At 34.9% G+C, this 25,941-nt stretch overlaps 1 protein-coding gene and 1 pseudogene across 1 annotated transcript in view; one reads left to right on the forward strand and one right to left on the reverse strand.

The window, feature by feature from the left end:
- Positions 1–25,941, reverse strand: part of LOC148946874 (glutathione synthetase-like) — a 100,837-nt gene that overhangs the window by 63,183 nt on the left and 11,713 nt on the right. The window contains exons 3-7 of the mRNA XM_089096687.1: positions 22,149–22,224; positions 12,313–12,482; positions 6,324–6,366; positions 5,374–5,447; positions 1,797–1,964 (exon numbers count right to left, since the gene is read on the reverse strand). Coding sequence (XP_088952813.1) covers positions 1,797–1,964; positions 5,374–5,447; positions 6,324–6,366; positions 12,313–12,482; positions 22,149–22,224 — 531 coding nt within the window. The remainder of the gene's footprint in view (positions 1–1,796; positions 1,965–5,373; positions 5,448–6,323; positions 6,367–12,312; positions 12,483–22,148; positions 22,225–25,941) is intronic.
- On the forward strand, positions 12,769–17,248 carry LOC148946876 (uncharacterized; annotated as a pseudogene).

The following is a 25,941-nucleotide window of genomic DNA, read 5'->3' on the forward strand; positions in this document are numbered from 1 at the left end:
AAGCTCCGTCAATATTTAATAGCCCTTGATCTGACAACAGTTACTTAGGGACATCTTTCCCTTTCTCCGCAGAGATAAGATTGTGTCCGTAAGTCTAAATAAGTCTAAAAGGCAAAACTACAACATCTACGGTTACTTTCCATCAAGTTTGGTTGAGGCCAGGAAACATCTTCTGATTAGTAAGTTCGAATTCCGGACCCCCAAAAGGCATAGCTAAGACAGTCGCCCTTACCTCAAACTGAGTTTGATCTACGTGCAATATTCCCTTTTGATGTATTGATGACAACAATTTTTAAAAACACCGTTCTCTCCCCCCTCCCAATCTATGAGGCAGATCCCAATTGGACTTGTTTCACTTTAGTTCTAGGCACAATCCTTATTTGTCAATAAAATTTTCGAAAAGTCCATGAAAATCAAAATGTCGCAAAAAACGGAACTTCGGATTTTGAGATCAACTTTTTCAGAATCATTTCCTAGAAATCTAGAAGAGATACAGAATCTAATTCTCAGAATTTCGAAAAACTAATTCAATCCTGTGCACTTACGCCCCATGATATCTAAGGACTTTACTTTCGGAGTCAGGTTCGTTTCGTTTTGTTTCTTGGTTATAAAGCCTAGAAAAAAATCCTAAAAATTACTCGTAGTTTTACCATGTTCAGAGAAACTTTTCTTGTCCACTTCACGTTCCAATAAGAAAAAAAGACGTTTTAAATGTATCTTTTACGGTTGTTAAATAAAAAAAAAACTTTTCGAAAAAGAAGTTTTTCAAAGAGAAGTAAAAAGAAAATTTATGAAACTTAAGACCAGTAGAAACAGAAGTCCTACAATAATTCAAACTCGAAAAGGATCAGAAATGACTATCAGAGAATAAAGGAAATCGAAAACGAACAAAAATTAAAATAAATTATCATATCAAAGACAAAGATAACAGATACTGATACAGATGATTAAATAAATCTTGAAATGAGAAAAAATTAAACTGAACATTCAACTCAAACCACAAAAAAAAAAAAAAGACAAGCGGGAGTTTGGCTACTAAATTGAAAAAAATATCTATAATGTATTTTATTTTCATCAAGCTACATATGACGCGACAGTCTTTAGAACTTTAATGGTTAGGGGGAGGGGATGGGCAGTAGCCTAAGCCTTTACAGCTGTAGCCTGTACTCTAAGCCTTTTCGGGAACACAGGATCAAACATGCCCCCTTTCCCAGTGAAAACCTCATATGTAAACAACGGGCAACTTGCCAAGCTTTCTGCCCTTGCCCTGTGGGCTTGGGGGGATTGTTTGTCAATCCCGTAGTTATGCTTATTTGAAATTTGGACTAATTTGAAAAAAAAAGGTTATTTCAAAATTTTTATTCGGATGTCTTTGGGGGGGGGGGAGGAGGAACGGCATGGGAGGGGGTTGGTTGCGTTCCGATCACTTTTGACTCTTAAAAAGGGCACTAAAACTTGGAATTTTCAATCAAATGAGCCCTTCTGAATTTTATACAACTACTCCTTCCATATGAAGTGACTCTGGGGGAAAACAATAATACATTGAAGCCTTGTGGCTCTTTACTATAAGCAACGCTAAATCCTTGCCTACAAATATAAACAAATGTACAAACAAAGAATAAGAAAAAAACCTATGAAAACAGCAATGTTGTTCCATTTCACAACTACTGCTATATAAAATTAAAACAAGAAAATATAAAGTATGTTCAAGAAACTTACAATATAAATTTTTGTTACTATGATTCAGCTTAATGTAGTGGTGAAGCTATAATAAAAAGTATGTTCAAGAAACTTACAAATATAGATTTTTGTTAATATGATCCAGCTTAATGTATTGGTGAAGCTTTGAAAGGCTGCATATAACAAAATTAACTTCTGGCTTCAATTTTTTTACAGCAAATTCGTGATGCATCTGATCTGCAATGTTGTTAGGAATGTCTTCAACGACCATCAGAATTACTGAACTAAAAAAAGTCAATAAACATCAAGGGATATAACCAAAATTATTTTCCTTATTTTCAAGCAGTTGAGATAAACAGGACAACTAATAAATCGATGAAGTAGCAAAATATCTTTTACCCGGAAAGAGACATACATATATATTGGGCATTTCAATTAAATATTTTACTTTGTCCTTGGTATACTCATTGGTAATGCCGACCTAGCAGAACACTATTAGAAAGCGCCTCCAATCCTTTTTAATAAACAACGCGTAGGCTCCGTTAAAAAAACACACTCCGTTGATAAACATAGCGTGTACTACGTCTCCTACCTCTTTCGGCCAACATTGCCTGTGCTCCATCTTCGGACCTCATTTGGTAAACAGTGAAGAGAACAAAAGGGGTCTCCGATACCCTTTGGCTTCAAAAGGAATCACAACAAACAAAGCCCAGATTTTACAGTGTTGATTGAGTCATGGTGGATACATGAAGGACCCACATGTACAAATTAAGCACGTATTTCGCAAAAAGTATTTGACATTCACCAAAAATAGTTCAAAAGAGTTTATGAGCTTGCTGATTACAGATCTTGCTGATCTCTTGGCCCAACACAGCTTCAGCCCCGTCCCCCCTTCTTCAAAAATTACACTTATGATTCGTCATAGAACATTTTGGGAATGGTGAGACATTTTCTCTGAACGATAAAACCTTCAATCGTAAATGTCATTAAGCTAGTAGTGTGACGGTTGCAAATAGAAACATAGGTATGCATATTACATATGCGTTTGATTCTCGCCAATATTGATACCCAAGGGTTCCAATCTTGTTAACTACAGAGCTTAGGATAATATTGCAATTTAAAAATCCAACACAAAAAGCCAATAGGTACATATTTCACAAGTTGTGTGAATTAAGGATCTCTGAGGGTGTTCATTATAAATTTGTCTTCAACACGCGTCCGTTATTTCAAATGTTGTAGATTTTATCACGCTTTTCCAATTTTATTTAGCAGCACCAAATTAGTCTCAAGATTCTAATAATGAGCCATTGAAACAGCTAGGTCAAAAAACGATAACTTCTACTTTAATCCCAAAGTGCTTTCTCTGTCCATAGTCTTTTCCCAGAATGTAATAAACGCTTTATGGTTTTTTTTTTTTTCTGTTATTATTATTTGCACGCATTATATTCATTTTATTTTGGGACCTATTGTGTTATTTTTTGGAGCAAAAAAAAAAAAAAAACAACAACACAAATTTTAAGCAAGTGGTACAGCATGTTAAGATAAAAACCATGCACAAATTTTAAATGTGTTCATGATCATTCAGGGATTATTTAGTTAATGTTACTAAATAATTCAAGCTTAATATTTAAAAATCATTAATATCACAATATGACCGTCCTAAGCCAAAACAAATTAAGTAGCCTACACGTTTCCCAATTGGTGTTTGATTTCCACCAAAATTGGTATTTAAGGGTTTGTGGCACATATAAATTACAAATCTAAGGCTAATATCGCCATACAGAAGTCCAAAACCGAAATTTAGAGGTAGAAATTTCTCAAACACCGCTATCACTACTACAACTGAATTGCAGTATCAGGCCAACCGAGGTGAATACAGCTGCATAAGCTCCTCCTCCTCCTATTCAGAGGGGGATGAAGATTTTCTTTTCTTTTTAACAAAGACAGGTTATCATCCTTTCAGAAACACCGTAGCAAGATACAAAAGTCCGTGTTACACCACGTAGACGATACAGAAAACTATTGACCGTTCGAATCAAGATTATTTGAAAATTGTGCAAAGATTACTAGTATATAAATGAGCGAGGCCGTACCTAGGGGGGGGGGTTAAGGGGGTTTACTCCCCCCCCCCCTCAAATGTTTGTCTGACTCGTAAAAACAACAAAAAGGGATATAAAAATTTTTTTTTTAGCGTTTTTTAGGTTTTTCGTGTTACCCCCCCCCCCCCGAATAAAAATCTTTGAGTAAACTCCCCTCCCTCCCGAAAAAAATCCTGGGTACGGTCTTGTAAATGAGTTCAGTGGCTATTAAAAGTGAAGTTTTGATTCGTTTTCACAAATTACACAAGGTATCAACAAGATCAAGAAAAGCAAGGTAAATTTAAAAATACCTTTACGATAAATAAAAGTTCAAATAGGGATAAAATCCTTTTAATAGACAGTGATAATGATAACAGTGATAGAAATTTACAAAAACACCAGATATTTCGGTCACATATACAGTGACCGTCATCAGTAGTAAAACTACTGATGCCGAATGGGATTTTAAGTATGGATAGCTCAATCTCCGTTTAATTTTCTGCATCTCAATTTTTCTCTGTTTCTGTTCCTGCTTAAAAATTTTATTAGGGCTAATTGATTAGGATAATTTCGGAGACCACACTGCCTTTCCATGACGATAAATAAAAGTTGACCGTCTACTGATGACGGTCACTGCATATGTGACCGAAATATCTAGTATTTTTGTGAATTTCTATCACTGTTATCATCATCACTGTCTATTAAAAGGATTTTATCCCTATTTGAACTTTTATTTATCGTCATGGAAAGGCAGTGTGGTCTCCGAAATTATCTAAAAATACCTTTGTTACAAATTTCGGACGGCAAACTGAAATACTTTACAGTTATATACTTATATTTGTAACATAAACAATACAAACATTATCATTTAAATTAAGAGACGAAAACATTAACACTTCCACTGTTGAATTTTGGCACCTGTAAGAAGAGTTAGCCATCATTTTGAATGATAGAGGGCTTAAAATAAAACGCTTGACCATACCAACTAATACATTTTGGGTTTCACAAAAAAAGAAAATAAACCACAATTGGAATTGCAACAAAAACTAACTAGTTCTATAAGAATTCCCAACCTCTTGCGTGTGTGATTTAGGCTTATCAACCCTAAACCACTTCACACACAAGACGCAAGAATAACTACGAGCAATGCAAAACAACATGAAGGTGTTTCTTATCTCGTATTTGACCGAATATTATGTAAATCGTTTTTTTTTCATTACTTGCTTTGAAATTGGGTCCTTAACAAACAAAAACTAGAACTCCCTCCTACATGACATGGAGCCTTTGTGGGGATTTGTAGATTGTTATGTAATTATTTTACTGATATATGGAAAATAAATCTATCTATTTATCTAAAAGAAGAAAAAAAAAAAAAGAAGAGACGAGTCCTTCTAATATTCACCTCCTCAACTCCTTCTAACATTATATAATACTCATTATATATAATATAATACAATATATATGTTAATATAATACATATAATACAATACATATGTATAATATAAAACATATATAATACAATAATACTCAACTCCTTCTATGGAAAATAAATCTATCTATCTATCTAAAAGACGGGAAAAAAAGGGAAAAAAAAAGGAGAGACGAGTCTACTTGCCTCGGATTGCCATAGAACGACCAAGCTGCTATAAGACCTTCGGCAATTCCTTTTAGAGGTGCATTATCTGGAATCTATAACAAGTAAAATGATTAAAAAAAAGTGAAATAATTTCATGCACTCACAAGTTATATCTAGTTAAAAAAAAGTCGGCAAGAATTAAAAGATAGTATGTTGCTACTATGAAACGTCTTAAAAAAGGAACTTTTAAAGATTGAATGTCTGAATTTTGGGAATAATAAAATAAAGCGAGAAGTCACAGGAAACTCTTCATTTGTTTTCAGAGTGGTAAATATTATTCTCTAAATAAGGACAATTTTTGAAAACAAAACCATACCGTATCACTAACAATTAATCAGTCAGTAGGTAGATTGATAAAAAAAGTAATAAGGTGATTTAATTTGATTTTATCTCGGGAGAAATATACCTACTTCAATGACAAGTTACAGCTCGCGGGCATGATTAGTCTTTTTTGTTGGAGCATAAGACACAGGAAGTGCCGACAGGTCAGCTAGAAGTGCGTTTCTATGTGTATTCGTCAATTCTGTAACGAGTTACAGCTCACAAACATGGACGACACTTTTTGTTGGAGTACAAAACCTTTATAGTGAAAGGCAAGTGAACTAGCAGTACATTACTACGCCTATTCATCACTTCTGTGACAAATTTCAGCTAACGATGAGGATCGAGGTTTCTTATTGGAATAAAATACATAGATAGTGAAAAGCGGAAAGCACACTTCTACGAGTATTCATCACTTCTGTAACGAATTACTGCTCAAAGACATGATTGAAGTTTTTTGCTTGAGGACAAGACATAGGTATCGAAATGTACGTCAGCTAGGAGTACAGTTCTATATACATTCGTCACTTCTATGACAAATTGTATCTCGTTGATATGATTAATATTTTTGTTAGAGTATAAGACATGCATAATGGAAAAGCACTCACCTGAGGTATCAAGTTAATGTGTCCCGTGATATTTAGAATATACCTAAAATAACAAATGAAATAGTTAAATGGGAGATAGTATACAAATGGAATACAGCAAAGCATAACCACACAAATGCTACCATTACAGGAAAAAGATATATTCATTTTTAGGGTCCTTCCAATAGATTTCATTATATTATTTAGACGCCGGCACCGCACCGATGAGGGAAGACCTGCGGCGGCGGGGCAAAAACAGCGCGCCGCCGCCACGCCGCCGGTAAGATGTCGGCGGCGCGATCAATGTTGACCGCAAACATTAATGTTTTCATCAGTCTTTCTCAAACAACAGCTTAAATTTACAACAGATTCGAGCCTATTCATGAGTTCAAAAATTCTCAAGTCGCTGGCTGGAAACTGGTCTTCTTCGTTATTCATCAAGAGAAGTAGAAATCGGGTAGAAACGAAATGGCTGTGGCGTTTCAGAACCCTTGCATAATACGAGTAGTTGAATTATCTATTAGCTATGCATTCTTAACATAAATAATTATCAAAATTAGCAGTTTTTTTTCATCGAGCAATTTTTCATAATGCTCTTTGCCTATATCTGTTTTGTCGCCTCTAAAACAGTTGAAATGGGCAACTTTGATATTAATTGGTTTTTTTTTGCTCTTTTGGATTCCTAAAAAGCCTTCTTGTATTAAAAACTGGTTTTTAATAACAATTAAAAAAAATGCAGTTTAAAGTTTTTTTGGCTTCTTTATAGAATATGTCATGTAGGCTATGGCTGAACTGCTGCTCTGAACTGCTGCTTTTTTCATTGCTTTTGGCTGCTCTTTTGGATATTATTCGTTTTTTCTTTTTGGGATTCATTCCAAATTATACACTAATAAATAAATAATATCAGTCAAATTATAAACTGCATCTAAAAGGACTAAATTTATCAAATTGAAAAATACATGATGAACACTTAACATGAGAACACTTCAATCACAATGAAAAAAAAAACACTTGATGGTTTATTCGGTATGAAGAAAAATGAAGTGCCAGCTATTTTCTTAGGTAAAAAATTAACAGCTCATCCGTTTTAAATGTAATTAAATGAAATAATATGCAGACAGAAGTAGCTCCAGGAAGATGTTGATATTTTCTTCCTATTTCGTCACTTTTAATCTAAGGAAAATTTTTAGGACACTTAGTATCAGTTATTGAGTTTAAGCTTTGATTTCCAAATGCTCACAAAAATTACCAAATTTAAGAAAGTCACATGTGGTCAAAATACTCAAAGACTCCTCTTTGATCCCCACCCAGGCTCAAAGCTTCGCTATGGTCATATCCATGGAAATCTCTAAAGAGCTTCTTTTTAAAATAGCTTTCAAGCGTAGTTAGGGGTGTTTAGCCTTTTTTGCTTTTCTTCAAAGTTTTGAAAAAAGTGTTATAATATTCCAAATGTTACATTTGTTATATTTGTGCATATTTTTTGAATATTTTGCAATCATTTGTGGGGCGATCGAATTTTTTTAACTACTGTAGATACGTAAGAACGTTGCAACATCTAGTACCCTGAGGTCATAAGACTGTCAAAGACTTCTTCTTGAACCTCCCAAATTGAAAGCTTTTATTATGACCAGGCCTTTTGATGTAACTTGGGCACTGGACCAAAGGCGCCATTGTCACTCGAGCGCAAGGTTAGGTGGGAATGTCGATATCACTTTCGCCATACCAATTCATTTCAGTGTGAATCTGCTTAGTACTTATGAATGAATGTTTTCAAAGTAAACCCGTTTCATCAATAAGAAAAAAATGGGTTTGACGCATATGCCCCTTTCCCTTTGGACGATAAAACTATACAAGTGCTGTGTCAAGTATAACTCACGAAAATCTCGTTAATTTTTGTCAACTTTTCAACTTTTCGGCATCCCTGCTTTCAATAAAAAAAAAAAAAAATCAAGGTACTATCACTTGAATATAATAACTCCCTATGCCCCCCCCCCTCCGGATACCATCTTGATAGGATACCGTCTCTGCTTTAAATAAAAATAATAATTAACCTATTGGCAGCCCTGCTTTCAAAAGAAAAAAATCGAGGTATTATCATTTAAATATGATAGCTCACTACCAAACCCCCCCTCTGGGTACCACCTTGATAAGATGCCGTCTCTGCTTTAAATTAAAAAAAAAGTTTTTGGCATCCCTGCTTTCAATAAAAAAATTTCGAGATATTATCATTTAAATGTAATACCTCCCTACCCCCCCCCCTCTGGATACCACCTTCATAGGATACCGTCTCAGCTTCACATTAGAAAAATAATTTGCTTAATAATCAAATATGTCACTATATGGTTCAAAAAAACACGCAAAATATCTTAAAACAGCTTAGTGTTCATATAAAAAAAAATTGAGGGTATGAGTAAAGGGGTACAAAGACAACAACAAAATGTCGAAATTATTCTGATATACCACAAATTATTGAAAAACTGAGTCATAGATTCTCCGTGGCATTCAATAAGATCCAGAGAATCTAATTAAAAGAGAGCACACACAAAAGCCAAATTAGGCCAGTAGCCTATGAAAAATCGCAAAATATCCAAGACGATGAACAAGTCTCAATGGGGGGGGGCCCTGGGTCTATCAAAGTATTTCAATGGTTTCCCAGGGAATTTGATATCATTTTCTTCTGTCTCCACTTTAAATGAAAAAAATAATTATCTTTTTGGCGTCCCTGCTTTCAATAAAACAATGAGGTATTATCATTTAAAAATGACAGCCCCCCATCCCCCCCCCTATAGGCAATACTTAACAATTTATTTATGAACCATATTTTTGGGGTACCTTCCGTTTTAATCTGTACTTCTCCAACCTAGTACATCGATTAGTCTAAAACTAAATTTTTTCTCAATATAAGGTTTTTTTTAGGGGGGAGGGGTTATAAATGTTTAAGAAAGAAGATTTCATTTTCTATCAGGCATTCAGCAATTGAGTATTAAACATTAAGAAAATCTTACAAAAGATCTTACAAAACAAAAGAAAAAAAAATCTGCAAACTTACAATTCAGCTGTAGAAACAATCTGTCGTCTGTCAATTTCAAAATCCAACTGAAGGCTGAAGCTGTATAGTAGTGAATGCGTTCTATAATTCTATTCAACTTGAAAACAAAATTATTGACTACGAATGATGTAGGCTAAGAAATAGCGATTAGGAAACTGCATTCGAAAGGATTTAAACTCATTTCATAAAGACGATACTTTTTTTGTCAACATATTAAGAACTGTGTATATTGCATTATTTGCAAGTGCATGTTGCATTTCTCTGATTTTTAAGCAAAGTAACAAAAAAGACAAAAATTAACGAACAATAGAGTTATGGTATGCAAAGTAATATTAGGCAGGGAAAGTCACTGGTGATAAATCGCTATGGGTGGCACCGTGATTGCGGGATTTTCGGGGATTCGGGGAACCAAATTTTTTTTGGGGGGGACGCATAGATTTTCGGGGAAATACCCAACAATTCGGGGATAGTACAAGCCCTGCTTGATTTCTAATCAGGAAAATCGAAATACTAAACCACACGAGAAGGAAAAGCTCCGACTTTGCAGTTGACGCAATAAAGAATTGCCGCAAAATTAATTTAAAGTTGATCGAACGCCGCCGCTTCTGCCGGCGACGGCGCTGCGACACTTCGGTCTCTCGTCGGCGGCGTTCGGTCGATCCGCCGGCGCTGCACCAGGGTCAAATATTATTGTCTCCTCCCACTTGCTTCGCCAATTAGGGTCGGTGATTCGTCCTAAGGTTGGTCCTCGTAAATAATGAGCTTTGGCCTTCGGTCATACAGATGTGTTTTTTGTTCGTTATTGGACCTAAAGCCCAAGTATCAGCCGACTTATTCTACCGCCTCCCTCCACTCACTACAGTCAGCATCTCAGCCTTTAGCCACTGACAGACGTAATCTTTAGAGGCGTAATTTGCTATGAGGCACGGGGGGACTGCCCCCTTCAGACCCTAGTTTTCCCCAGCATTGTCTGTCCCAAAATTGGCTCCAGCATTATCCCCCCACGATTTTGAAGAAATTACGCTACTGATAATCTTGATGCCTTTTCATGCCAAATTTGTTTTTTGAATTTAACAGTCTATACCATCCAAGATTATTCCAAAAAAAATTCAAGTTTTATCTTAATAGCTTTTGCTTGTTTTTTAGTGCATACAAACACAGACACAGACACATAAAGACACAAACACAAAACTGATAATACATACTTAATAGCAAAACAGCCTGCTTCATCGGTTCTTTAGGTGGCAAATAGCTGGCTTTACTAACATTATTCCACCTCCCACTGCTCAGTCGGGCTTGTGGATAAAATGACCCATTTGTTCTTTTCATGACGCTATGAATGATCACGACAAGTCACTGATAACTCGTCATTGAGTTTTTGATTAATTCCTTACTAACCTCCTTATACAGGTGGGCAGATCAAAGATTTGGCTTTGGGGGTGGGACATGCTCTGAATTTAAGCTAAGCTTGGAATGCCCCATAAAACTAGCAAGATCTCTAATCAGATCCAAATTGACGTCACATCCTAGGATTGTAGTTACCACCGCACTCTGGCGATGAGTCTTTTCTTCGGAATAAAGGGATCGAAATTCAGTCTGCTCTGTGGTAACGAATTCGTTGTAATCTTTTTCTCAGAATAATTTCTTTTTTTTATGTGTGTGTGTATGTTTTGACTCAAGATTTTAAAAATAGTCCCCATGCTTCCAGGAATGCCTAAAAAAATGTTTCTAGCTTAGTTAATTTCGCTGTTTAACCAGTGAAAAAGAGATACATTGAAGAATTGTGAGAGGGGCTTGTCCAGTAGCTCTTGACTCTAAAATAGGGCGCTTGAACACTAGACTTCCGCTGAAAAGGGACTCTTCCCAAAATTTCGCACCTATGGCCGTACTCCTTGTGAAAAATAAAATTTCGTGCGAAAAATTGTGCGAAAAATTTCGCACCTATGGCCGCTTCCCTATGGCCGTACTCCTTGTGAAAAATAAAAAAATACAAATAAACTTGCCCCCCTGACACAAAAGTATTAAACTTCACTTTCTCTTAATTAGGAGCTCAAAAATTCTATCAAGGGGTTCTTGAACCTCCAGAATCTTAAATTGTAATTTTTCATCAAATCTTACACTTTTAGGGGTGTATCTTTCGTATTTCTGAAATAATCTAAACTGACTTCGGCTATAACTTTTAACAGATAAGCTCTCATTAGATTTTAGAAATTTGCAATAATCAACTTATGATGTCTTATGATGAATGTACTGTTTCCAAACTTCCGTATTTTATAGTTTCATATAGTACAAGCCTGCCACAGCAAACCCAGTCCCTGTGAATTATAACAGAGTCAAGCATTAACAAAATCTAATATACACAATAGAATATTGGTAAAGATCAAAATTTCATTTCGAGGGCACAAACCTGAGTCGGATGCAATTTTGATATTTTCATTATTCACGGTTACTTTTTAGTCTTTCAAAATCCATATGTGCTCTATCATCTTGTTTGTAACACACGTGGAAAACTGCCTAAAATACAGTTTTTCTGGGGAAAAAAATGCATCTTACTTTAATCCAATCACTTTTGTCTCTTATACAGGAAATTAGAGCTTTCATTTTAAAATTGAAGAGCCCTCTCGTAAGTTTCTTCGACCACTTCTATACAAAGTAGCAAGGGGGAAATGAATACATAGATCCCACGTTGTTATTCACTAAATGCCACCCCCTGGGAGTACTTTACAATCCCTATTAGTGTTCTTGCATGTGTCTCTGACTCGACAACCCTGAATCGTACGTATAGTTGTGCAGACTGGATCAAGAAACGTTCTAGTGTCAGAAAAAGAAAGAAAGAAAAAGACTCAACTCATTCTAACGCTGAGTCTATCATTCAAAAGAAGAAAAAAAGAGACTACAAAAGAAACTCAAGAGCTGAATATAGCATTTACTTGGAAACATCAAGAAATTCATATATAATACCTTCTAAAATCTGGAAATTGTGAAGCCAATCCAGCAAAACTTGAAGCTATCGTGTTTATTTCTATCATTTTCAATTCCTCCTCTGTAGTCTGATGACTCTGTGAGACTCCGTTATTTGAATTTTGTTCATTGAGCATATAATCAGTTCTCAAAATTCCCAGGCTAATCTCCTTAAACAATTAAAATAAAAGTTATACCATAAAGAGAAAAATAAAGATTACTTTCCTGTAGTTCCAGGGTTAAAAATATGCTCTAATTTCATTGATTTTTAAGTTTTGTATGTTTTTCCTAAACTTTCACTGCCTTATTAAAATAGCCCGTAATTAGTAAATACACTATCAACTATGTTAATCAGAAGTAAATACACAAAAGATTAGAGAAAGGACAAATTATGCTGCCTCTCTTCCTCTTGGTCTCAAGATAAACAGCCAGTACTGAATACATGAGAAATAAACGATGGCGAAGACGGAAAATCCATCTCCACACCATAATCCAAACTTACGAAACACAGGTCAGATCAGTACACCATCTTAAGCACTTGTTCAACATGCAGTTTAATTAATATCAACATGTAGTTTATATTAAGGTTAATGTTAGAGACACCAATTTAAGCTATATCAGTGTAGCTTAATTAAAAGCCCAAATTAGTAAACTTATGTATAATTTACGATTCTTTCAAATGTTTGGTACACACCAGCCATTTCACCTCCTTTCCATTTTATTTAATTTAAAGCCTAAAATCGGATTATTTTGAAAATTATAAAGTGATTTAAATAGCAAATAATCAAGCACTTATATGAGGAACATATTCATATCAAAATATAGAAAATATATATTAACTGGTAAGACTTTCAGCAACATCAAAACCTAAATAGGAAATGTCGAGCAGGTATAGTACCCTAGTGGCTAGAGTAATAAAGACTACAGCCTAGTCTACATAAATGACATACCATTTTGATAAAATATAGAGGCTTCTCAAAATCCAGTGAAATGCTCTATCGTCTACTGCTGTCAATCTTATTTCCTTGGTACTTACGTCGTTGTCAGTTTTTAAGTTATTTGCTTTCATTACACCAATACACCGCATGAACCTTATTTCTATTACAAATCGCACCAGAAACAGGACCTGGCACTGAACGATAGTTTTGCAGCGGTAGTAGCACGTTAAATTTAGCTTAATTCCAACTATAGCTACCAATTCTGCTCTTAGGGACTAAATTTCCCTGTAATAATTCCTAAAAATTTTCTCGCGTCAACTAAAATGGTACCAGGTGAGAAAAAGTACATTTTTCTCCAATCCATTGTGGGATTCATAGAAACAAAGTTTACTGCGTCTTTAGTTTTTACGGCTCACCTTTAATTCATTTCTTTAACTTTGTAACAGTAGTACTGCTATAGCAGTTACGACGGGGCCCATAGGACATTACTTTAAGTGACCCTATGTCCCACAATACAAGCGGTCCTACATTCCGAGCGCAAACATCTGGTCTTATCGTACTTCCGCTTTGACAAGCGGTGCCCAACATTCCTATGACAGCCAGCAGGTGTTATAAGAGAAAGACCGTCCAAATTATTGTATGCAGTTTAAGGGGCCCATAGAGACATCAAGTCTGTCGAGATCGTCCAAATTATAGTATGCGGTTTAAGCGGACCCATGGAGACATCAAGTCTGTCGAGCATCTGGTATTACTTTTTCTCAACCTTCAGAACGACAAGGAACAATCTTGGAACCATTATTATCAGAATTTCGTTTGCCAAGAATGTCGTTCAATAATAGAAGCGACTTTGAAGTAACATTATGTCTAATAGATGAAGTTCCGATATGAATTCTAATAAACAAATGAATAAGATCTTTATGTACTCTAATGATATCGACCCGATTATCGATAATTGATTATGACTACAATAGGGCAAAATCATTATTATAATGTAATGCCCCTCTGCACATCGGTTTTCCATTACCGGACTTGCGCATGAGTTTAGGCCCCCATATTCTCATCCAGGGCTCAGAGTCTCCAACCAGCGCACCCAATAAAAAATTAATTTTTTTAAAATTAATTTTTAAAAAATTAATTTTTTTAAGCTGAAATTTTTTCAAATTTTTTTTTCGTGTCTTAAAATCGCATTAAATATACTTAGAAAAAAAATGGCTTGAGATATTAAAAAAAAAATCAAAAATGAGGATGATATAAATATGTCAGTCGTGATTTTTTTTTAGGTAGAAAATAATGTTTGTAGTGACGTTTTTTTGACGGATTCTTTTTCCACCTTCTTTTTCCATCATATGAAATTTTTATTGAAGAGAAACTAAATGAAAAGTATTAAATGCAAATCGATTTTGATTTTGATGTCGGGAAAAAATTCATTCATTTTTATAGAAACTGCAATAGTTTCAAGGGAAGCATCTTTCAGCGTGTTTTAAGTTTAAATGATAAGTATGAAAGGGAAATTTATTTTGATTTTGATGTTGATTAAAATTCATTCATTTTATAGAAACTGCAATAGTTTCAGGGGAAGCATCTTTCAGCGTGTTTTAAGTTAAAATGAAAAGAATTAAATGGAAATTCATTTTGATTTTGATATTGGATAAAAATTCAATCAGTTTTATAGAAACTGCCATAGTTTCACAGGAAGCATCTTTCAGCGTGTTTCAAGTTTAAATGAAAAGTATTAAATGCAAATTCATTTATATTTTGATGTTGTATGAAAATTCATTAATTTTTATTATAGAAACTGCAATAGTTTCAAGGAAAGCATCTTTCAGCGTGTTTTAAGTTTAAGTGAAAATTCATTTTGATTTTGATGTTGGATAAAAATTCATTTATTTTTATATAAACTGCGATAGTTTCATGTGAAGCGCCTTTCAGCGTGTTTTAAGTTTAAATAAAGAATATTAAATGCAAATTCATTTGGATTTTGACATTGGATAAAAATTCATTCATTTTTATAGAAACTCCAATAGTTTCACGGGAAGCATCTTTCAGCATGTTTTAAGTTCAAATTAAAAGTATTAAATACAAATTCATTTTGATGTTTGATAAAAATTAATTCATTCTTAATATTTATCCAACATCAAAATCAAATAAATTATGCATTTAATACTTTTCATTTAAACTTAAAACACGCTAAGAGATGCTTCCCGTAAAACTATTGCAGTTTCTATAAAAATGAATGAATTTTTAACCAACATCAAAATCAAAATGAATTTGGATCAAATAAATTTCATTTAAACTTAAAACACGCTAAAAGATTCTTCTCCTACCTCTGATAAACTGGTTTCTTGTTATAGGGACTGTATTTGATTGGATTATTTTATGTCAAAGGACTATTTTAGTGTAAAATTAGCAGTTTTAGGGCTTGTGCGTTAACGTGCACTGTTCAGTGCCGTGCAGGAAAGGCAGGTGGGCCGACTTCACACAGGTTGGATTTGACATCCACTCGGATGCATTAGTGAGGCTCGGCCCTCACTCAAAGATACGTCTTTTATCTTGTTTATCGGCTCTTTCTAATTAGATTTTAATAATTATGCAGCGTTTCTAGCAGTTTGATGTTGCGCTGGCTAAATTCAAGAACTATTCCCTTTGGCCGGTAAGTTATTCAGTCTGGAAAGGACTCAAAAGGGAAGCCTACATACATCGTTTTTTGCTACGGAAGTCACGATGAATTCAGGATCATTGATGCGAATCTTCAAAAATATGACCCTAAAACGACTGATTCATCCACGCCTGTTGTTAAAAAAGCATTTGCCGAGCTTGCAAATACTCCTGAAATTTATCAGACTCTTTCAAAGGCATTTTTAGCCCTGAAAGCTAAAGGTAAAGTAGGCTCCAACTTGGTTTCTACCAGCGTTGCCCCAATTTATGAGCAATTAGTAGCAACTGAAGCCCAGCTAGAGAAGACAAAAAGTGATTTGCTTGGAAATATAACACAGAAAGTGACTGAAAAGTTTAATGATGCAAGATCAATGAAAGAGCCTGCTGAACTAATAATCATCCAGGTTTATGATGCAATCACACTCGAAATTAATCCGAAGTTTGCGAAAATTGAACAGGCTTTAAAGGGTCTGAAAACTCAAATTGAGAACTTCGAGCACAGAATCATTCGAATTGAAACAAAGCTGTATGATTTTGATCAGGAGTTCCTACTTGACAGCCTTGAATTTCATGGGACCAAACAGTTACCCTATGTGGAAAGTCGCACGGCAATACTTCAAATTATGAACAGTAAAATGTCTCTGACTGAACTCTCGCCTTCTGATCTGATAAATGTGTACCGTCTCCGCCTGAATAATCAGACCCCACAGACTGAGGAGAGTTGCTCCGATAATTGTTAAATTTTCTAGCAAAGATGTAACCCAAAAAGTTTTTAAAGCAGAAGCTAGACTTGCATCTACTGGTATTTTTATCTCGGAGCCCCTAACAAAGCGTCACCGGGACATTTTGAATGCGGCTAAAGACAAGTACGGTCAGTGTAATGCGTGGTCAGATCAGGGTCATATATTGGCAAAGCCTAGTGTAGGGTCAGCAATAAAGAAAATAAGGTCTATTGCTGATTGCATTTAGTATTAGAAGTTATGATTTTTTTTTTTCGTTTTTCTTTCTTTTTATTCTTCTGTCTCTATTTAATTTTCATTTTTTGTCCCTTTGTGTCCCTTTTTTCTCCACTATTCTTATTCCAGATTCAATTGTTTTGGCTTTTCTTTTTTGTGTTTCAGTGTCATGTGTGCAAAAAAATGAGTTCAGCGTTACCTATGTATAGATGCCATAGCTCTGCTGTGATGTTGACAACCTTTGGTCTAGTGAGTTTGGTCGAGGAGCGGATCTACCATCCACCGTAAGTAATTTGATGATTTTTTTTGATGACCAGGGTGGTATCAACTCTTTGGGGGAACGTTTTGTTGAATTACAAAATAATCCTTTAGATATTGAAAGTTTAATTAATAATTAAGTTGGAAGTAGAAATCATAAGAATAATGATCCTAGTTTGGCTAATAAAAGTAAGTATGTTTCGCAATTAAGTGGTTCTGCCTCCTCTAAACAAGATGATATTTTCTCTGTGCTTAACCTTAACATTCCGGGACTTCGTTCGTCTTTTGATGAGCTGAAACGGATTGTTAGTGGTGGAACTCTTGACATTATTGGATTATGTGAAACTTTCCTAGAATCAAATAAGGATATGCTTTTAGGTATTCCTGGATATAATACGGAGAGGCTGAACAGGAAACAGATGGCGAGAGGTGGGCTTGCCCTTTCTATTGCTGATCGTCTGGCATACAATGTCTGAAGTGATTTGAGCAGAAATGAGGAAGGAATCTTTGAATTCCTTTTTATTGAGATTAAGTCAAGGTGTAAGGATTTAGCTGTGGGTTTGGTTTACAGGTCCCCTAGTGAATCTATTCCTTCGTTTATAAAAATTCTACAAGAGGTTTCGGATTCAGTCCAAAAGCATCCCTGTGAGCTAATCCTTATGGGTGATTTCAACCTCAACCTGCTGAATCAAAATTCTGCTTCAGCTACAGATTTTTATCGATGATGCTCTCTTCGGGAACTCTACCTTCAGTTTGTATACCAACCCGAGTTACTGAGACGCATGCGTCTCTTATTGATAATATTTTTTGTCATTAGATGTCTTAGACAATTCGGTGCTGGTTAGTGATATTTCTGATCATTTTCCCGCTATTTCCCGATATAAGAGCGCTGATCAAGCGCAGCGTATAGCATCACCATCTAATCTTCCATTTTTTCGCTTTGGTTATACTGAGTTGTCTACTTAATTCCCGTCTGACTCATCAGCCATGGGATAGTTTGATTTCTGATTCGGATTTTAACCACTCTTTTGATATCTTTTAAGATTTAGTGAAAGAAAATATCCTAGATGTTTGCCATCAAGGTTCAGCATCCTGTACTTCGAAAAGCACAGCACCGCTGAATCCGTGGATGAGTCCAGGTCTTCATGAAAGCTGGAAAAGGAAAAATTATTTGTGGAAGCTTTACAAGGCTTCATCATCTGCAGCTCATCATCAACGATTCAAGACTTATAAGAGTATATTTAATTATCTGTGTCGGAAGGCTAACTCTCAGTATTATCATAGGAAATTTTCTCACTGTGGAAAGGATGTTAGAAAGACAAGGTATTTAATTAATTCGATTCGTAGACCTACTCCCCCTCGACCTTCAGTTCCAACAGCGCTGATAGTCGATGGTAAAACCGTCCAAGGAGAAGAAGATGTTCATCTAGAGATTAGCTCTTATTTTGCTAATATAGGAAAGACAACTGCTTCCTGTGCAAGCTCTGCAACTTCTCGTTGTGATTTCAGAGCCTATCTTGGACCCTCATGTTTAAAGTCAATAGTTTTGAACTCTGTTTCTGAGTTTGAGGTAGCTTGTATCGTGAATACTCTTAAAGGATCATCGTCTTCAGGGCCAGACAGAATTCCTACAAATTTTATCCAGGTCATTCTCCCAGCTATTCTGTCACCATTGGCTAAGCTTGTAGATCTGTCTTTCGAGTTAAGAATTCTCCTTGAATCTCTCAAGTGAGCTAAGGTTATAGTGCTTTATAAAGGTGGTTCTCGGAGCGACCCTGGTAATTATAGGCCTATTTCTCTCCTATCTGTTTTCAGCAAAATTTTTTAGAAGGCTATGCTATGCTTCTTAGTTTTCTGGATGCAAAAGAATTTTGGCATGATTTCCAGTTTGGATTCCGAGCGAATCACTCTACAGGGCATGCTTGCACAGCGCTCTTGAATTTCATTCATTTGGCAATAATTTCTGGTCATATACCGGCTGCTTTATTTTTAGATGTTCGTAAAGCTTTTGATTCCTTGACTCCCCGGATTCTTCTTTGTAAAATATCGCATATTGGTATAAGATCAAATGCTTTCTCTTGGTTTGAATCTTATCTTTCTGGTAGGCTTATTTCAATTGATCCGCTTTTCCGGAGCCTTTCTGAAGCAGATTATGGTATACCTCAGGGATCTGTTCTTGGCCCAGTTTTATTTTTGATTTGTGTTAATGATCTGATTTCGACGGTTAAAAACACCAGGTCTCTGGTATGCTGCAAGCTGTGTCATCCTGATGTTCGTTCGTGTTCTAATACTACTTCTAATGAAGATTTTCTCGTTGCTTTTGCTGATGACACCACTCTTGGGACTTTTGGGAAGACGGAATCTGATATCAAGTCTAACCTTGTGGCAATATTCAAGAGAGTTATTTCATGGTTTGATGCTAATTACTTGGCCTTGAATGTTGGTAAGTTACATTTTCTTATTTCTTCTCGAATTGCTATGGCTTTTCCTCAGCTTACACAACCTCAGGTTTCACAAGGTTCCATGTGTAGACCAGAGAATAGGGTGGTCCAGTTTCTTGGTATCCTGCTTGATGAGAACCTTTCATTTAGAAACCATATAGCCATAACTGGGGTTAAGGTCTCACGGAGTTTGGGTATCATTCGAAAACTTGGACACACATTTCCTGGATCTATTCTGAAGCTTCTTTGTTTCTGCCTTGTACTGTCATATGTTTCATATTGCCCCATTGTATGGATGCCTACCTTTTCTTCTACGCTGCGGTCACTTTCTGTCATGCATAATAAAGCACGGCGTCTGGTTATGGACACCAATTGTTCCTCACCAACACCGCTCTTAAATCTACAGTCTATTTACATTCTTTCTTGTGCTTCTTTTGTCTTTCACGGCAATCAGCTTCATGGCAATCTTCCAAAATCTCTTTAAAAAACTCCCGTGTTTATTTCTGATTCAGCTCCGTATAGCCTTCGTTCTTCATTTAATATCTGCATTCCTCCTACCCCTATTATGCGATCAGATTTCAATCCTCTCATTGCTTATCAACAGGACTGGAATTCCTTACCTTCTTCAGTACAGATATGCCACTCGTTTGGGACTTTTAAAAGGATGCTTCAGGGCCATTTAGTTAAGAATCAAACAGGATAGTACTTCGTTTTTTATTTTATTTTTTTCGTCTGAGGAGTTGATGTCCCCTGAATGTTTATTTAATGGCGTATGGTTGTCTTCTCTGCACTTTGACTCCCAGGCCTCAGGTATGCTCTCTTTTTAATTTTGTATGTATTTGGCTATTATTCTCTTTTTTTGTTGTTGCGTATATTTTGTTTTTTTTATCCCCCTTGTATCCTTGGCCATGGAGCCTGTCGAGTGGAATAAGGGTATTGTTTTTTCCATTTTGTATTTATTGGTGAATAAAAAACTCTAAAACTCTGCAAAAATGAATGAATTTTTATCCAACATCAAAATAATAATAAATTTGCATTTAATACTTTTCATTTAAACTTAAAAAACGCTGAAAGATGCTTCCCGTGAAACTATTGCAGTTTCTACAAAAATGAATGAATTTTTATCCAAAATCAAAATGAATTTGCATTTAATACTTTTCATTTAAACTTAAAACACGCTGAAAGATGCTTCCCGTGGAACTATTGCAGTTTCTATAAAAATGAGTAAATTTTTTATCCAACATCAAAATCCAAATGAATTTGCATTTAATTTTCATTTAAACTTAAAACACGCTAAAAGATGCTTTCCGTGAAACAATTGCAGTTCCTACATAATGAATAAATTTTTATCAAGCATCAAAATCAAAATGATTTTGCATTTAATACTTTTCATTTAAACTTAAAAATCTCTGAAAGATGATTTCCGTGAAACTTTTGCAGTTTCTACAAAAATGAATTAAGTTTTATCCAAGATCAAAATCAAAATCAACTTCAATTTAATACTTTTCATTTAAACTTAAAACACGCTGAAAGATGCTTCCCTTGAAACTATTGCAGGTTCTACCAAAATGAATGAATTTTTATCCAACATCAAAATCAAAATGAATTTCCATTTAATTTTTTCACTTAAACTTAAATCACGCCAAAAGATGCTTCCCGTGAAACTATTGCAGTTCCTACATAATGAATAAATTTTTATCAAACATCAAAATAAAAATGATTTAGCATTTAATACTTTTCATTTAAACTTAAAACACGCTGAAAGATTAATTCCGTGAAACTGTTGCATTTTCTATAAAAATTAACTGACTTTTTTCCATGATAATAATCAAAACGATTTTTCATTTAATAATGTTCATTTAAACTTTAAACTCGCTAAAAGGTAATTCCCGTAATATTTTTGCAGGTTCTACCAAAATGAATGAATTTTTATCCAACATCAAAATCAAAATGAATTTCCATTTAATTTTTTCACTTAAACTTAAATCACGCCAAAAGATGCTTCCCGTGAAACCAATGTATTTCTGAACAAATCAATGAATTTTATCAAACATCAAAATCAAAATGAATTTTCATTTAATGCTTTTCATTGAAACTTAAAACACGCTGAAAAATGCTTCCTGTGAAACTTGCAGTTTCTATAAAAGTAAATTAATTTTAATCCAACATCAAAATCAAAATGAATTTTCATTTAATACTTTTCATTTAAACTTAAAACATGCTATGAAACTATGCTTCCTGTGAAACTATTGTAGTTTCTATAAAAATGAATGAACTTGTCCTATGGGCCCTGTTGTAACTGTTATAGCAATACTACTTATAACCTCGGTTTTACCCCATTTCACTTCTTTAAACAGTTTTTTTGTTAAACCTCGTTTTAATCCTTTTCCCTAAATGCTAATACGATTGACATTTTTAGTGGCGAGCGCATTTGCGATTGTATCCCCTGACCCCAGTCCTCGATAGTTGTAGTTGCTACCTTCCAATCTATGGACAAGGTCAATCTAGCATGGATATAGCATAGATAATAGGGTATAAAAAAGTTCCACTTACAAACCTTAGCAGGGAAACCAGTAAAATACTTTTACCTGAACAACACCTTCGTTTAAGACAATCTTGTAGATCTCATAAAGTTTCCTCGTAAAGTCATCTACTTCGATAGTGCTGAAAAAAAAAAAAACGCCATGATTTATTACAAATGCCTCTTAAACTCCGATATGGTAACCTCTTGGCATCCTTCCTGATGAAGAATAGGCTACAAGAACTAGAACTAGGAGTTCAACTCTAAGTAGCTGAACAACATGCAATCCTTTAGGGTTCACCACTCTGACCAGAGAATGGGGTAAAAGTTACACAGTAAATACAAAAAGGGCTCGAAATTCTATTCAGTTACGAGTCTAACGCAAAATTAATATTAAAAATCTTCTTTTTGCAGTTAAGCGCTGTGAAGTGCGGGGCTTATTAATACGCAATTGACAGCGTAACAATGGCGGAATGGACTACAAAAAGGCAACATAAACGGTGAATCATAACTGAATGCCTAAAACGCCTGAGATATGATTACTCACGTGTAGCTGCGTAATTAGGAATAACCGGAAGTAATCATATTAAAAAAAAAATCAAAAAGAAAAAGCTATATTTAGGTAACAAATAACTAGGTGTCATGCAACGCCCAAAATGAATATGAAAAACGAAAAGAAATTAAAATTAATAATCCAGTCGAACTTCAAACGATCAAAAATACCATAAATAAGATTAAAAATAAGGGTCATTGCAAATACGAGCGAGGCTATCCACCAACCCACCTCCCCCTATTTCTCAAACCCTCTATAACTCTTGAGCGTCATTCACGATTTCTATTAGAAAGTAAAATTAAGCAAGAAAAACAGGCTTTAATTTTAATAAAGTAGTGAGTAAATAATAACAAAATAAAGACTTAATTAAGAAACACTCCGAATATTTCGGCCCCACGTCCGGGAGCCTTTCTCAACGGAAAAAAAGAAAAAAAAATGTGTTTTTTTTTTTAAATAACATACATCGAAATACAACAAACTGAACACAAGAAGAGAGAGAAAAAACAAAAGAAAAGAAAAGAAAAAATTATAAATAAATAAGTAGGAATCAAACTCACATACGAAATAAAACTTCCATGTACTGGCGTATTTAACGCAATAAACAAAAGCGAATGTCTATAATGATACCATGCGTCTCTCACAATCAATGCATAAATGGAAATATATTAAATAAAACTTCCATGCACTGGCGTATTTAACACAATAAATAAAAGCGAATGTCTATAATACATTGATAGAATACAGGGATTTTATACATTGATTGCGAGGAGACACATGGTATCATTATATACATTCGCCTTTGTTTATTGCGTTAAATACGCCATTGCATGGAAGTTTTATTTAATATGTGAGTTTGATTCCTACTTATTTATTTATAATTTTTCTTTTCTATTCTTTCGTTTTTTCTCTCTCTTGCACATGCCTCGAAATTTTCAAGCAGACCCCCAAAAAAAAAAAAAAAAAAAAAGTCAGATTTTCCACGCTGCGAACTAACAGAGTCAAATTTGTCTTCCAAAATTTGCTGTCCTGATAAGGTCCCCTTAATCCAGTCTACTTGCCCTGGAAGTTGCATGCCTATTCAGAAAAAAATGTTTGGCCTATTTTGGTATATCACAAATTGATACTATCCAGTTTTTTTTCATATTAAATAAAAATTCATACTAAAAGATAGCTGAGAGGCCCACATTCACTTAGAACAACAATCCAAACAAATAACTTAGTCATATTAAAAAGACACTTAATTAAAAGTAATCCTGAACTAAATGAAATTTAAGATTCCTTTTTATTAAATGGATAGAAGAAACTTTATCAATAAAATCCTTGTGAGCATCCCAGCACCGGGCTATTGACACAAACTGAGCGAATTTCGATCTCTCAGTACTATACTTGTCAATGTACATGCTCATTTTTTGTCGCGTGTTATGATGACGTAAACCTTGTGATTGGGAGAATAAATTTTAATTGAGGTAATATGGCGGCAGTTTCTCAATGGCATAAATAAATTCGAAAATAGACGCTCCAAAATTAACTAGTTGATAAACTGGAAGTAGCCTATATCTAGATAAGTATACAAAGATGCTGTATAAGACATATTTGGAAGTGCAATAGGTGATGAAATAAAAAGTTTCAGGATTCTTACTGCTTTATTTTGTAAAATCTGTATTGGTTTAATATGGCTTTTAAATGTAGATAAATATACTAGAGAACAATAATTAATATTAGACTGAATCCGAGCAAAATAAATGCTTCGTAAAGCAGAGTAGGGCAAATAATGCTTCAACCTCCGCATTAAACCAACTTACCTTGAAATCTTTAAGCGTATATTTTGAATGGGTGTTTTAAAAGATAATCTTTCATCAATCATAAGTCCAAGGTACTTTACGGTATCACATTCACCCGAGATATTGATAATAGATACTTTGAAGAAGTAACTCGGGTAATACAGTAGCAGTTTTTTAACCACTATTGGGTGCAACCAATATTTTTCTTTTCTGTTTTCTTGTGCTTTGGGTATCCTTTTGCCCAGAGACATATGGTTTATAGTTTTAGGCCTTTCAGTGGAAAAATTTCCCCTTTTCACATGAACCAAGTTTTTTCATTGTATAGATCCTGTTGGCCCAAAACCTAACAGGTGTGATTCTCAAGCCATTCAGAAAAAAAAAGTTTTACGAGGCTTTGTCAGGCAACATTTTGGGGATACCAATATGTCTTTTTTTAATTTTTCTTTGTGCAATGGGACTCACTTTCGGCCCTTAAAAAGGAAAATAAAACTTTCAATTCCTAATCGTACAAGGTCCCTCTCGTTTCTAAGACCAGTTCTTCCATACAAAGTGGCTACCAAACAAATAAAAAATTGTACATGGAAAGCATATGGCTCTTTAATAAGACAACATCAGACCGTTGCCTCTGAAAAGGATATAAGAACTTTCAATGCTTTTTCAAACGATCCCTCATTATCACCCTTGGGGGAAAAAGACTAAAAGAGAAAGCCTAATAAATAAATAGAAATTTATCCACCAGCACCCTTGTTAAAAAAAATAAATTCTTCTTTGTGCCGGTCGGGAGTACAAATCTCTGCTCCTCTTTATACAAACTTATATGATTTGGTGGTGTTACTTTCTTTGTGATTGCTTTGGAATTTAAATGATCTAAATTCCCTCAACCTTATAAATGCTGAGAAGTAAGTTTCGGATAAATAAATGTTCATACAGTATTTGGAATCAGCATGAAAAGACAATTCTTTTGATTTAGTCTATGTTGTCAGTAAAATCCTTGTCTTTAAAAGTTTTTCTTTCTATTGTAAACTTTCACTCTTTACTTATTGTTGGCTACTACAAATTGGTTGGTAGTACCATTAAAATTGAAAGAACTTTGGACAGGCAATATTACTCTTTGTTAGAGAACTTGCAGGAAGCTTTTGCCAGGAAATATAAAAGAAATAAACTATTTTCTTGGTTAACACGTCTTATGTAGGAGCTGAAAATAAGTTAGTTTACTATTTAATGTGCTGTTGATTATTGTCTGTAAAGTCGGTTTCTCTCCATTTTTTCTTCGATTCCCCTCTCTCTTGTATGGGTGCCCATAAGGGGAGGGCGGCAGAGAGTGGTGCCAGACCCCCCCCCCCCCCGGCCGAATGACACTGCCTTATATTTCTACTTTTTTTGTTTTGAGATTTCTATTATACAACTAGACCCCGGCGCCGTACCAATAAGGGAAGGTCGGCGGGGAGGGGGGGGGTGAATAACAGCAGCAGCGCGCCGCTGGCGCGATCATTGTTGACCACAAATTTTTTTTTTTTTTATCAGTC

This window comes from Artemia sp. Qi Xiang Cuo, chromosome 11 (genome assembly GCF_049724085.1).
Source record: "Artemia sp. Qi Xiang Cuo chromosome 11, ASM4972408v1, whole genome shotgun sequence".
Taxonomy (NCBI): Eukaryota; Metazoa; Arthropoda; class Branchiopoda; order Anostraca; family Artemiidae; genus Artemia; species Artemia sp. Qi Xiang Cuo.